Source organism: Podarcis muralis, chromosome 2 (genome assembly GCF_964188315.1).
Source record: "Podarcis muralis chromosome 2, rPodMur119.hap1.1, whole genome shotgun sequence".
NCBI classification, from domain to species: Eukaryota; Metazoa; Chordata; class Lepidosauria; order Squamata; family Lacertidae; genus Podarcis; species Podarcis muralis.
In genome coordinates, this window is record NC_135656.1 from 20,157,652 (window position 1) to 20,173,009 (window position 15,358).

The 15,358-nt window shown below is 44.5% G+C and overlaps 1 protein-coding gene across 1 annotated transcript; it reads left to right on the forward strand.

Moving 5' to 3' along the window:
- The first annotated feature begins 3,859 nt into the window (after positions 1-3,859).
- LOC114592825 (arylacetamide deacetylase-like 4) lies at positions 3,860-8,236 on the forward strand. Its single transcript, XM_077920118.1, has 4 exons — positions 3,860-4,036; positions 4,927-5,143; positions 5,734-5,797; positions 7,561-8,236. The coding sequence occupies exons 1-4, from the start codon at positions 3,860-3,862 to the stop codon at positions 8,234-8,236; spliced, it is 1,134 nt and encodes a 377-aa protein (XP_077776244.1).
- The last annotated feature ends 7,122 nt before the right edge of the window (positions 8,237-15,358 follow it).

Genomic DNA, 15,358 nt, shown 5'->3' on the forward strand with positions numbered 1-15,358 from the left:
CCACGTCATGGACACAATAAAAGTGCATCAGTGGTGGATTTATGCTGGACCGTCCACACTTCATTCCACTCAATCAGTTGTTCTGTGATGCTTCCCCAATGTTACAGCATTGGTTGCTGCAACAAGAGTACCGCATTTTGGCTGTTGCAGTGCAGATCCAGGTCATCAGGTCCGAGCTTCTGCAGCTGCCACCACCTGCCATTTAAAAAAAGGTAAAGGTAAAGGACCCCTATACAGCGACTACGGGGTTGTGGCGCTCATCTTGCTTTCAGGCCGAGGGAGCCAGCGTTTGCCCACAGACAGCTTTCTGGGTCATATGGCCAGCAGGGCTAAACCGCTTCTGGTGCAACGGAACACTGTGACGGAAGCCAGAGCGCACAGAAATGCTGTTTTCCTTCCCGCCACAGCAGTACCTATTTATCTACTTGCACCGGTGTGCTTTCAAACTGCTAGGTTGGCAGGAGCAGTGACCGAGCAACAGAAGCTCACGCCGTCACAGAGATTCGAACCACCAACCTTCCGATCGGCAAGCCCTCGGCCTGAAAGCGAGATGAGTGCCACAACCCCATAGTCGCCTTTCACTGGACTCCAGGGGTCCTTTACCTTTTACCTTTTTACTGCATGGACTGATTGTCCAAATTATCACCATGAAGGATAATAAAGGCAATTGTGGCGCAGGGTTCCAGTGGTGTCGGACACAGACTCCTTGAGTGAGTGTGCTTATGAATGACTGAGGTCCCTGACATAGTATCTGGCTCATCAGCCACTGTCCAAGGAGATGCTAACCTTTCAGCTGTGCTGTACTGCGGACTCACCATTTTAGTGCTTCTGGGAGGCATGTGTGTCTTTCAAGGTGGGGTTTATGAGCCGGGAGTCCCTGGACCAAACTCTAAAGTTAAAAGGTAAAGGTACCCCTGCCCGTACGGGCCAGTCTTGACAGACTCTAGGCTTGTGCGCCCATCTCACTCTATAGGCCGGGGGCCAGCGCTGTCCGGAGACACTTCCGGGTCACGTGGCCAGCGTGACATCGCTGCTCTGGCGAGCCAGAGCCGCACACGGAAACGCTGTTTACCTTCCCGCTAGTAAGCAGTCCCTATTTATCTACTTGCACCCGGGGGTGCTTTCGAACTGCTAGGTTGCCAGGCGCTGGGACCGAGCAACGGGAGCGCATCCCGCCGTGGGGATTCGAACCGCCGACCTTTCGATCGGCAAGCCCTAGGCGCTGAGGCTTTTACCCACAGCGCCACCCACGTCCCCAAACTCTAAAGTTATGTGACTCTAAATACAAAAGATTTCGTTTAAATTTTATAGGGTTTATGGTATGGTTTTATGTACTATTGCAGTAAACGGTTTTTTTCTTTTATGAAGCAGCAGAATGTAAATATCTTTTTATAAAACAATGAACTAAATACATGAAATGTGGAGATGTATGAGCAGCAATCGGATTTGTGCAAGAGCAACTGACCAGGCAGGTTTGGCAGCAAAGACTTCTCTGCTCACTCTACTGTCCTGGCAAGGGGCAGTGGCACTGGTGTTGGGAGGAAGGCGCTGCAGTTTTGTGCCGGCCAGCCATACCTGCATTGATGTGCCATCCCTAATAATCTGAGCTAACCAACTCAGATGCCTGCTTCTTGGAAGAAAAGCAAAAATATGCAAAATATGGCCTGAAGCTCAACATCAAAAAAACGAAGATAATGGCCACTGGTCCCATCACCTCCTGGCAAATAGAAGGGGAAGAAATGGAGGCAGTGAGAGATTTTACTTTCTTGGGCTCCGTGATCACTGCAGATGGTGACAGTAGCCACAAAATTAAAAGACGGCTGCTTCTTGGGAGTAAAGCAATGACAAACCTAGACAGCATCCTAAAAAGCAGAGACATCACCTTGCCAACAAAGGTCTGTATAGTTAAAGCTATGGTTTTCCCAGTAGTGATGTATGGAAGTGAGAGCTGGACCATAAAGAAGGCTGATCACCGAAGAATTGATGCTTTTGAATTCTGGTGCTGGAGGAGACTCTTGAGAGTCCCATGGACTGCAAGAAGGTCAAACCTATTCTAAAGGAAATCAGCCCTGAGTGCTCACTGGAAGGACAGATCCTGAAGCTGAGACTCCAATACTTTGGCCACCTCATGAGAAGAGAAGACTCCCTGGAAAAGACCCTGATGTTGGGAAAGATTGAGGGCACAAGGAGAAGGGGATGACAGAGGACGAGATGGTTGGATAGTGTTCTCAAAGCTACCAACATGAGTTTGACCAAACTGTGGGAGGCAGTGGAAGACAGGAGTGCCTGGCGTGCTCCGGTCCATGGGGTCACAGAGAGTTGGACACGACTAAATGACTAAACAATAACAGCAACCAACCAACTCACAAGGGGGGAAAGTGGCAGAAGTATTTTACGTGGGCGCATCACAAAAATGAAGATGTCTTGCAGGGCCAGCAATATGAGAAGTAATTGGCCGATCTATAAAGAGCTGCTAATTGAAGTTGAAAATCAGTTAAAACTAAAAGAATTTGAAGAGATAAAGGCAGCTGTATAACATAACTGATTGGTTACAGTATCACCAATCAAATGATATCTTTAAGATAGGTAAAAAGAAAGGTTTTAGTTACAAAATATCAAAATTTCAAAAAGAACTTCTAGAAAGTAATATTAAAAATCTGTCAAAAATGTATAATTTGCTCCTGTAATGACATACAAAAGATGAACAGGTTAAATTGGTTATGATACACTGGGCACGGGATTTGGGACATAAGATACAAATGGTACATTGGGAAAGGCTTTGGAAAATTGATTTGAAATTTACAGCATGTTGTGCGCTGAAAGAAAATTATATGAAAATGAGGTACCAATGGTATTTGACTCCTACTAAGTTACCTAAACAAGTTCAAATACCTGTTGGAAGTGTAAAGAAAATGAGGGTATCTTTTACGATATGTGGTGGTCATGTAGGATAACAAAATCATTTTGGGAAATGGTGTGTAATGAATTGAAAAAAATGTTTAAAATAACTTTTGTTAAAAAAACCAGAAGCGTTTCTATTAGGAATTATAGGCGCCGAGATTCCAAAAGATCTGAAAAGACTTTTCATGTATGCAACAACAGCTTCACGGATGTTATTAGCCCAAAGGTGGAAAGAAGGAAAAATTGCGACTAGGGAAGAATGGCAAGCCAAATTGCCGAAAAGGCAAAACTGACTCAGGAATTAAGAAGACAAGGGCTTTAAAAAATAATGGGAAAATTTTATAATTTACCTAGGAGACCATTGTAAACAAATTAAAACTTTAGCTGGACTTTAAGACTCACTTGTAATGTAACGGAAATTATGGACAATTCGGGAATACAAAAATTATGGAGAAAAGACTGATATGTAGTTGTAATTATTGGTACAAGGACCCTTGTAGGGGGTGGAGGGAAGTCCGGACATTCAGAGAATCTCAGAGTATGGTTATTTAAACAATTTTGTTATACATTTGTACTTGTAAAAACAAATTAAAAAATATTACACACACAAACAAAAAGGGTTTCTTGCCCTAATCTGATTAGCTATCAGAGGCCTTGGAAATCCCATGTACCTCTTCCCTCTAGAGGAGGGGCTGGGCAAATTCACACACCTCAAGATGCACCTCCAAAAGGACATCTTGCAGTTTCTGAAGGAATTACTAAACTGCTTCTTTTCTTCTCAATGGAAAGATATGCGGGTTGGCCGTGGTTTTGTTCTCTTCCACATGGCGCAGAGTGTTCTCATACAAAAGAGAACAATCTACACAGTGTGCAAGAGAACACCATTGCTAAACCACAAGAGCCACGTAGCATCAGGTAAGGCACAGTCACCGCTTCTGTGCTTCTGAGTTGAAGGGAAATGGCATGTGGTGGAACTCTGTGGGTGCTGATATTATACGTGACCATTTCTATTCATTCCTTGCTGTTTGCATGGGGAGTTTATTATCACCTTACCAGGACCCACCTGCCTCGAGGAATAAGCTGTCGTGCAATATTACTCCTTGCCGATTTCTTAGTGGGATATGTACTTGTACTGGTGAGTTTCTTTATATATATGTCACGGGACTGAAGTCACACCCTCTACAATTAATAATAATAATAATAATAATAATAATAATAATAATGATTTTATTATTTTTATGCCGCCCATCTGGCTGGGTTTCCCGAGACACTCTGAGTGGTTCCAACAAAATATAAAATCATAATAAAACAATCAAACATTAAAAACTTCCCAGTACAGGGCTGCCTTCAGATGTCTTCTGAAATCTGTGTACAGTGGTACCTCAGGTTAAGTACTTAATTTGTTCCGGAGGTCCGTACTTAACCTGAAACTGTACTTAACCTGAAGCACCACTATAGCTAATGGGGCCTCCCGCTGCTGCCGCGCCACTGGAGCACGATTTCTGTTCTCATCCTGAAGCAAAGTTCTTAACCTGAAGCGCTATTTCTGGGTTAGTGGAGTCTGTAACCTGAAGCGTATGTAACCTGAAGCGTATGTAACCTGAGGTACCACTATAGTTCCTTATCTCCTTGACATCGGACGAGAGGGCGTTCCACATCTGAAATATTTTAGTTTACAGAAATGGCAAGTAACATGTGACATGATAGAAGTTTATAAAATTATGCATAACATAGAGAAAAGTCTTCCTCCCTCAATTATGACAAGCAGACCTTGTGGACATCAAGTGAAGTTGCATGTTGGAAGGGTCAGGACGGATAAAAGGAAGTACCATATTTTTTCCATGTATAAGACAATGCTTTCTGCTTAAAAAAAAAAAAGGCAAAAATTGGGTGTCATCCAGGCAGATGGACAGGGTATAAATTGTTGTTGTTGTTGTTGTTGTTGTTGTTGTTGTTGTTGTTGTTGTTGCAAAACTATCAAGGATGAGGGCTGATAATAAATTCTGAATGTTTTGGTTTAAACAGGGAGTGCTTCTGGAAAAACTGGGCATTTGCCATAGGTATATCATCTGGAGGGCTGTGTACAAGGCAATGCCACCAATAAAAGACTCAAAGTTGACCATAAAGGACCTGGTTTTCGATGAGGTGCCCGTGAGGGTGTACTGGCCCAAGACATCACCTGCCGGGAACAGGAGAGGAACCATCTATCTTCATGGAAGCGCTGGACTCTTTGGAAGCATCCGTAAGTTCTTTGAAATAGTTTCAAAATGGTTCGCGTTATCATCTGAGGAGAATTTGGGGTGGTACTTTCATGTAAAGTTCCTGGGAGTGGTTTGTACTGCTCCTGTAGGCAGTTTAAGTTTAGTGTCAGGCTCAAAGAAAAAAATCCTTAGAATATCAAAGAAGGTTTTTTCTGATTCGTGCCTCAAAGGACTTCTCTGAAAGGGCTTCCAGAGGTGATTGGAAATAACTGGAAAGAAGCCCAGAAATGTGGGTGGAAGTTTGGTTCTGTTCTGATTTTTACCCATTGACACTGCTCTGTTACTGATCAGTAAAATCCACATAATGGGTTTCAGCTGGCGGTGACCCATTGACAAAGAGTTCAATCCAACTTCGCTTTTCCCAGATGAAATTCATGGAAAGTTGCTGTTTTCTGCAATCAGGTGTCATATACACCTCATGACATAAAAATAGATAAATAAGCAGATCGAAATTAGTCCTATCTCTTGATTTCGATAAATTTACTTTCAGTAGGACTAGCACTGCACCCAACTCACAATGATTTCAAGGGAAAGAATGGTAATGGGGGGAGGGGCTTGTGCTTTCTTCCAGGAGCCTCTGAAAGGGTTTGTCGTTCCTTTGCCCACCTAAGTGATTCAGTAGTTGTGAGTGTCGGGTAAGTGGCTTCACTCTCATTGTAAAGATTGTGTAATGCCCCCCAGCTTCTACCTTTCCGAAGACCTAAACCAATAATAATAATAATAATAATAATAATAATAATAATAATAATAATATGTTTTTAATTTATATAGCCACTCTGGGCGGCTCCCAACAAAACACAGTAAAAATACAATACAGTCATACCTCTTGTTACGTTTGGTTCAGGTTACATTCTTTCAAGATACGTCCCACGGCGACCCGGAAGTAATGGAACGGGTTACTTCCAGGTTTTGTCGCTCAAGCATTCGCAGACGCTCAAAATGACATCACACACATGCACAGAAGAGGCGAATCGTGACCTGCACACGCGCAGACGGGGTTGCGTTCTGCTCAGGTGGCGGACGGGTCCCGTTCGCAACCAGAGGTACCACTGTATAACATCACCCACTAAAAATTTCCCTGAACAGGGCTGCCTTCAGATGTCTGTTAAAAATCACATCACTATTTATCTCCTTGACATCTGCTGGGAGGGTGTTCCACAAGGGGCCCTCTGCCTGGTTCCCTGTAATTTCTCCTCTCGCAATGAGGGAACCACCAGAAGGCCCTTGGACAGTGGCGTAGCATGGGTTGTCAGCACCCGGGGCAAGGCAAGTAATTTGCGCCCCCTAACCCGTGGATTTGCGCCCCCTAACCCGTGGATTTGCGCCCCTAACCCATGGATTTGCCCTAACCCCAGATGTTGCGCCCGGTGCGGCTGGCCCCCCTGCACCCCCACGCTACGCCACTGCCCTTGGAGCTGGATCTTTGTGTCCAGGCTGGACGATGGGAGTGTAGCTGCTCCCTACAGGGGCCAAAGCCATTTAGGGCTTTAAAGGTCAACATCAACACTTTGAATTGTGCTCAGAAACGTACTGGGAACCAATGTAGTTCTTTTAGGACTACAGTGTTACATGGTCCTGGTGGCTGCCCCCAGTCACCAGTCTAGCTTCTGCATTCTGGATTAGTTGTCGTTTCCAAGTCGCCTTCAACGTTAGCCCCACATAGAGCGCATTGCAGTAGTCCAAGCAGGAGATAACCAGAGCAGGTAGCACCACCCTGGCGAAAGTTTGCATTTGCTTGCCATTTTTGTCTTAGGTCCCACTCACAGCTGTGGCCCCCAGAAGGTTACACAGAAAGGAATGTGGCCCTGGGGGGGGGGTAAAAACATTCCCAACCCTTGCAGTATGCCATGCAGTAATCATAGAATCTTAAGAGTTAGAAGGGACCCAAGGGCCATCTAGTCCAATCCAATGCAGGGATCTCAGCCAAAGCAATAATAATAATAATAATAATAATAATAATAATAATAATAATAATAATTTATTATTTATACCCCACCCATCTGGCTGGGTTTCCCCAGCCACTCATGGCGGCTTCCAACAAAACACTAAATTACAATAACCTATTAAACACTAAACACTTCCCTAAACAGGGCTGCCTTCAGATGTCTTCTAAAAGTTTGGTAGTTATTTTTCTCTTTGACATCTGGTGGGAGGGTGTTCCACAGGGCGGGTGCCACTACCAAGTAGGCCCTCTGCCTGGTTCCCTGTAACTTGGCTTTTTGCAGGGAGGGAACCGCCAGAAGGCCCTCAGTGCTGGACCTCAGTGTCTGGGCAGAACGATGGGGGTAGAGACGCTCCTTCAGGTATACTGGACCGAGGCCATTTAGGGCATCCATGACAGATGGCCAAAATGGCCTGTATGTGATTGAATGTGGGCAACCTTTTGCTTTCTCTTTAGATTCCGTTTAGCTCCTGAGCATCCGTATCCAGTCCCATTCCTGGACTGCTGTACTGCTGCAATCCACTTTCTGAAGAACGCAAAGGAATACAGAGTGGACCCCAGCTGTATCGCCATTGTTGGGGAGAGTAGCGGGGGGACATTTGCCGCGGCCGTTTGTCAAGAGCTGGTGACCAGAGAGGACCTTCCAAGCCTGCGAGGTCAGGTCCTGATCTACCCATTCTTACAAACAGGGGACTTTTATTTGCCCTCCTATCAGCAAAACCAAGCAGTCCCTCCCTTGTTCAGGAAACGAGCTGTCCATTTTGGCTTGAGACATCTCACCGGGAAGGAGATCGATGTGGACGGAGTTATCAAAGGCGCCCATGTCCCTTACGATTTGAGGGAGAAATACAGGAAGTGGATCAACGTTGATTACATTCCAGAAGAATTCAAGGCGAGGGGCTACGTGCCTAAAGCACCTGCCCCATTTTCAGAAGAACTTTATGAGCAAGTTAAAAGAGCTGGAGAGGCCATCTATGCGCCACTTCTAGCGGAGGATAACATAATCCGCCAACTCCCTGAGACTTTCATTCTAACCTGCGAGTATGATGTCCTCCAGGACGACGGGCTGTTGTACAAGAAGCGGTTACATACGCTTCAGGTTACATACGCTTCCAGTTACAGACTCTGCTAACCCAGAAATATTACCTCGGGTTAAGAACTTTGCTTCAGGATGAGAACAGAAATCATGAACGGGAGAAGAAATTTAATTTAAAAAAATAATAATAATAAATAGTTTCTTCTCTAGCATGGTGAATTATCAGTTCTGTTGCTACCCCCAATGGCGGCCTCATTTCCTGTCACGGTGTTTCCTGAGTCTCAGGCAGAACCGGGCGTTGAATGTGTGAAGTAGGAGTTTGAACCTAGCGCAGTGATTGGTCAGTTTCGTTGCTGCCACCTCCGATGGCGGCTTCATTTCCTTTCCAGGTGATTTTCTTGAGTCAAAATGAGAGTACCCCTAAACATTTTTTAGAGAGAGAGAAAGCACTGACTGGATCCCTTCAGATCCCAGGATGGGCTCCTGCAAATTCGCTATGTTTTGGAAAATTCAGGGCACTTGGAGGGTTTGCAAGAAATGAGACACTCTAGCTAGTCCAGGGAGGGAGTTCCAGAGTCTGGGAGCAGCCACCGAGATAATCATGAATGTATGATAGAAAGGATATGGAGAGGGGCCCACGGGCCTCTCCCATGACTTTATAACCTCAGAAATGCACATGTTTATTTGATAGAAGCCCTGCAACCAAATATCCATGTACATGGAAATCTAGTTTGTGCTAGCCTTCTTCTTTGGGGGCAAATTTTACAGGGGATGATTTTTAAAAAGCAATCCCTGCCCATATGCAGCCTGAATACTATGAGATGCACAGCTGCAAGTCTGAATCAGCCTTCAGTTGATTACACACCTCATGTGTAATTCCCCAGCATCCTTTGATATTTAAGCACTACCTGCTTTGTAAAGTCCTGCAAATCCTTTGCCTTTGATTTTGGGCGCTATCTTTTTCCATCTTTCATACACAGATATGTCCTTGTTATTTCAATTAAGACTAGGAGAAAGAATTGGAGGGGCTCATAGTTTCAAGCATATAAATCTAGGGCAGCTGTGGTTCAAGTCACCAAAACATGGAAATAGAGTTTCCTACAAACCAATCCTCTTCTCTGAGGCCAGCTCAGTGGCTGTGATGAGTCACCGATTCAAAAACGATTTCAAAATGATGGCAGCATTAATTTTCAGAATTGATAAACCATAGGATGCATTGATGCACTTTTCTGTTACATCCCACCTTTCATCTAAGTCAGGATTGTGCCCTGGTTTTGAGGATTGTGCCCTAGGTCACATGACCATGGTGAACAGGGTTTAGAATGGCTAAAAGTCTCTCACTGCGTCCCACCATGCGCCTGAATTTTGTCAGTCTGCTCCATGCAGCAGTCTAGCTGGGATACAATTAATGAGGAAGGATGATCGTTACAAACATTTCCACTTTTAAATTAATATGTTTCACTTTCTGTGTGTGTGTGTGTGTGTGTGTGTACGCACACATACTTGAAGCTACAGTGGTGCCTCGCAAGACGAAATTAATCCGTTCCGCGAGTCTCTTCGTCTAGCGGTTTTTTCGTCTTGCGAAGCAACCCTATTAGCGGCTTAGCGGATTAGCGCTATTAGCGGTTTAGCGGCTATTAAAGGCTTAGCGGCTTAGTGGCTATTAAAGGCTTAGCGGCTTAGCGGCTATTAAAGGCTTAGCGGCTTAGCGGCTAAAAGGCTATTAGCGGCTTAGCGGCTTAGAAAAAGGGGGGGAGCGGGGAAAAATCGCAAGACTCGCAAGACGTTTTCATCTTGCGAAGCAAGCCCATAGGGAAAATCGTCTTGCGAAGCAACTCAAAAACGGAAAACCCTTTTGTCTAGCGGGTTTTTCGTCTTGCGAGGCATTCGTCTTGCGGGGCACCACTGTATGTGCAAATTAAAAGCAACTGAGGGGGGGAATAAAAGGGTAAAATTAAAACGGAGCATAATACCAAAGCTACTAAATAACAGCACCTTAGCAGCACGATTCCCCCCCCCAATAAATAACATTATCGGTCAATATACCTTGTGGCAGAAGAGAAGCAGAGACATTGTCAGCTGAGCCCCCTTGGGCCGGCAGTTTCAATGAGTAGAAACCACCGAAGACAAACCTCAAGAATGAAAGCAGATTGTGGGATACCCTGATTTTCCAGGGACAGTCCCAGAATTATGAAAGCCATGCCAGCTTCTGATTTGATCCCGGAATGTCCCTATTTCCCCCGCCAGCACTGCGAGCTCAGGGAGTAGAATGAGCCGGCGCTTGTCGCGAGCAACGGCAGCGGCAGCAACTGCTGCGAAGGAGCATCCCGTTGCCTCTCCATGGCTGCTGCCGCTGGCCTCCTCCCTTGGCCAGCTCATAGCGACTGCTAGAGGATGGGCAAGGAGAAACAGAATCTGCTGCCACCAAGGCCCGCCTCGCATGATGCAGTGGCTCCAGGGCCGTCTTTAGTGTTAAGTAGTGGGTGAACATATCAGACAACACAGCCATTCTTCAAACAGCTCTTGTTTATTCACAGGCCAGAACAAAACTGAACTGAAGGGTTCAGTCAGCCTGCATATAAAGAGCTCCAGTACAACGTAACTGTAACAATTTTCTAAAACTATCCAATCACTTTCGATCCCTTATTTGCATAACTATCTACAGTATCCCCCTGCTGGCCCAGGGTGAGAACTTCAGTACATAACATTTAGCATATGTGGCGCCGGGGTGCAAAGATCCGCCCAGCACCCCCATAGTTGTTGAGCTTTTAATGAGGGAAACAGCGAAAACCGCTAACATGAAAAAATAAAAAGCGGCAGCAATAACTCCGCCTTCCCGTTTTTGCGATCATGCGAAAATGAAAGACACCGCTAGGGGGCGCCACTGGATACGTTGATTCTGCAGCTCTTCCGCAAAAGAGAACGGAAATGACCCATCAACCACCATCACTCGGGGATCACGGTTAAGAGCTTAGGCGGCTTCAGTTGTGGGCACTCCCCAGAATTTGGCGCCCGGGTGCACCGCACCACTTGCACCCCTGGGTAAAGACGGCCCTGGCTGGCTTGGAGGGGCAGGCAGATGGCAGCACCACCCTGGATGGCAAGAAGGGGGGAGGAGAGCGGAGCACTATGGGTCTTGATTTTTAAATAAAAAATGCTTTGTGCGTCTGTGTCTAATCTTTCCCTTCTAAAATGTATTTATTGGCTTGTGTTTTCCTTCTTGCAAATCTACCAAAGAATAGAATAGAATAGAATAGAATAGAATAGAAAATATAATAGAATGGGTTTTCTCAGGACAGTGGAGGGTGTGTGTGCTATGTCCCATTGGTCTTGTAGTGCCTTTTTCTGATAGGAAATGCTATGCAGTGGGAGGGTCGCAAAAAATGGGGAGTTAAGGATTGTTCATTGGAGAAATGTCCCTACTTTCATCTGAGGAATGTTGCAGGTCTGGATCACGTCTGGCTTTAACCCTGATGCAATGCTCTCTGAACTACGGCTAGGAGATTGGGAGTACTCCATAGAACTTTGTGCTCATCATCACCCCTCTTCCCTTCCACAATGGCTTCCCCTCCTCTCACAACCCTGGCCCTCCAGCCTTCAGGTTTCTGTATCAGTGTTTTGTTTTGTTGTTTTCTCCCCCAATAATATTTATTGAGTTTCATACAAACACATTACTTCACTAAAACAAAAATAAGAACAATAATAATAAAAGGAAAAAGGAAAAAAAAATAATACAAACCTAACAGATAATAACCAAGAATACAACCACGTACACAAGTACAATGAGACTTAATTAGTTAGTTAAGCTTCCAACTTCATAAACAATATTACTTGACTTCCTCTAATCTCTTCCATCTGAATTTCTTCCATCTGAACTTTTCATGTCGTTCTATTTCTCAATTATTTATTTAATCCTAATTTAATCCTAGGCCTATTTAGTTCTTTCAAGTAATTACTAATCTTTAATGTTACAGTATTTGTTCAAATAATCTTTAAATCTCTTCCAGTCTTCTTGATATTCCTCTTCTTTCTGGTCGCGGATTCTCCCAGTGAGATCAGCCAGCTCCATAAAGTCCATCATCTTCATCTGCCTCTGTATCAGTGTTAGCACGAACCATAGCTAGCCTCAACCACAGTTTGTAAATCCCCTTCTAACTCAAGTCACAAGCTGTAGTTGTAAAGTTAACATCCCCATACATGCAAACGTGACACTACCTGGTACAGTGGAACCTTGGTTTTCAAGCGTCTCGGAAAGCCAAACAATTCGGAACCCAAACGCTGAAAACCCGGAAGTGAATATTTCCATTTTCAGACGTGCATCGGAAGTTGAACGGCTTCCACTGCACATTTCTCCATTTTTCTGAATGGAATTTGCCGACCTCCCATTGTGCCTTGGTTGTCAAACATTTCGGAAGTCAAACAGTCTTCTGGAACAGATTACGTTCGATAAGCGAGGTTCCACTGTATTAACTGATAAACCATAATTTAACTTCCAGACTGAAAAGTAAGCAGAATGATGTCCAGATGATAGTATGGGGTGGAGAGGATGCAGCTGAGTGCTCCTAACCATGGTTGCAAACCTACCAAGAGCCCTGTGTTGGGATTCACAGAATGCTGTGTAAGTAAGTCTGCAGGCTTCAGTTTGCAACAGGCTGATGCAATACTCTCTGTGGAATGACTCAGCAGTAATGTGATTGGCTGTCACCGGTTTAAAGGTAGAGCCTGTTCAACAATGGCGGCAGTGGTGGAGTGGTGGAGTGTGGAGTCTTCTTTTGCCTCAAGGTGCAGGTACTCTGTCTGAACTGCTTCTGTAAATATTTGTATATATCTTTAGCTCACATTAAACAATACTGCACTAAAGAACCTGGGACTCTGAGCATTCTGCTAAAAGCGCCGCGAGGAATTTGCGACACCCTGCTGGATCAAGACCAAAGACCTATCTAGCCACATTGGCTCACAAGATACCTATAGGAAGCTCATAAGTAGAACTTAGGTGTGATAGCAGAACATGAGGCCAACAGTTAGGAGAACAGGCAGTGTGATACCTGCCTGAAGCCGAAGCAACAACTTGCTAAATTCAGTTACAGATAGGTAGCCGTGCAAAGAAAATAACAGAACACCTCTAGTCATCACATACAGCTCCCAAGTTAAAACAGTACAACGCATCATCAGAGATCTACAACCTCTCCTGGACAATGACAGTTCTCTTTCTCAAGCTCTGGGAGGAAGACCTTTCATTGCCTACAGACAGCCACCCAATCTTAAACAACTCCTAACCCACAATAATACTACAACCAGACTTAACACGGACACTGGCACCAGAGCCTGCAATAAACCCAGATGCCAACTTTGCTGCCACATACACCCGGACAACACCATTACTGGCCCCAACAACATCACACATACCACCTCGGGACTATTTAATTGCCCATCGTCTAACATTGTGTATGCCATCAAATGCCAACAGTGTCCTTCAGCACTCTATATTGGACAAACAGGCCAAACCTTACGCCAAAGAATAAACGGACATAAATCTGACATCAAGAATCACAAGACAGAGAAACCAGTAGGAGAACACTTCAATCTCCCAGGACATTCTATACAAGATCTCAAAGTAGCTGTTTTACTACAAAGGAATTTCAGAAATAGACTGGAAAGAGAAGCTGCTGAATTGCAACTCATTACCAAACTTAAAACCATGGAGAGACCTGGTCTGAACAAAGACATTGGATTCTTATCTCATTATACATGACAAAGCCAATTTTCACCTTCTCACCCCTTGCTTTTTCCTGTAAGACCTATTGCAGTCGTTAAGAGTCATCAACAGGCTCACCACAGCTATCTGCCCATCACCCATTCCCACCACCCTTCTGAGTAATACCCCTCCCCACCTTCTCACTATATAGAAGGATCTGGCAACTTCTGTTTCAGTGTATCTGAAGAAGTGTGCATGCACACGAAAGCTCATACCAAGAACTAACTTAGTTGGTCTTTAAGGTGCTACTGGAAGGAATTTTTTTTTTTTTTTTTGTTTTTGCTAAATTCAAATACTATTACATCTTCCCACTGAATATCACAAAAGCCATCTGCATTCATACCTGAGAATGGGGGATGGGGAAATCTGTTTTATTTTATTGCAAGCAGATTAATCTGAGTAGAACTTGTCTTTCTCCTTTTCAGATTCATGCCTTCCAAAACTTAGAATGAACCATGGTTTGATTTTGATCGCTCAGTTCTTATTCTCCTCCAGGAAGTTTTCAGACCTCCAAAGTTTGGGCAATATGTCAAAAGCAAGTTAGGTGCTGTGTTTAAATATGCCCCTCCTCCGAGAAGCATAAAATTATACCTTTGTGTGGCCTGTTTGAAGTGCCCCCCTGACAGTCATTTCTGATCTTCAGTGAGAACTTTTCATACGCCTGTTTTTATAGCTTTCATAATTCTTGCTGCAGACTCCTGCAAGCAAGGACTCATTTCTTTTGCGTTTCCGAGAAACTGTTTGTGTTGGCAGAATATGTTCCTCTTCGAAGCCTATTAACACTGAATTTAGAAGATCGCATAAACAAAAAGGCGATTTAACTCAGCCCGAGATAGCATCTGCTCTTTACCTTGATGAAAAAAATGGTTTTAGGGCAATATCAGCCGCCGCCACAGCAGCAGCAGCAACAGTAACAGAGAAGAGAGCGGTCATTTAGTCAGAAACACAGACACGATTCAAACCAGCGTCAGTGGTCATTCTGATAGTTGCAAGCACAGAGAAACTGCTTTTAGTACTGATTTCATCTGACAGCAAAAAAAAAAAAGGAGGACAAAATGAAATGTTGCAAGAAAGAGTCTTCTGGCACCTTAAAGTCTAACAAAGATATTTGCGGTCTTAGCCACACGGTTTCAAAATAGCACAACAAAAGGCCAGCTCTCACAATGCTATCACTTAGTTTGCAGTATCTAGCGATAATCTCAGACAGGGTGAGCTGTGGCCCCCATCTCTTCACGTGTGCTGCAGAGGACAAAACTCTGGCACTGGTTTGGTTCTCTTGATTTCATTTTCAAAAGCAAATGTTCCGTCCTCAAAACGTTGAGAAATGCAGTCTCCCAAAGTGTCGGGAGATAAAGGGAATGGCAAACAATGGTCTATTCTGCACATCATTTCTGGTGCCCCACTTCCCAGTAGCCCAATCCGCGCGGTACATCTGAGCAAGTACATCGCAATAAACAATAGTT

What these genes read in the sequence shown, in the direction of transcription:
- LOC114592825 (XM_077920118.1), top strand. Translation starts at nt 3,860, where the DNA reads ATGGCATGTGGTGGAACTCTGTGGGTGCTGATATTATACGTGACCATT. An exon ending in TGGACTCTTTGGAAGCATCC is followed by an intron (nt 5,144 to 5,733) that starts GTAAGTTCTTTG and finishes GCTTTCTTCCAG; the next exon opens with GAGCCTCTGAAAGGGTTTGT. An exon ending in TCAGTAGTTGTGAGTGTCGG is followed by an intron (nt 5,798 to 7,560) that starts GTAAGTGGCTTC and finishes CTTTCTCTTTAG; the next exon opens with ATTCCGTTTAGCTCCTGAGC.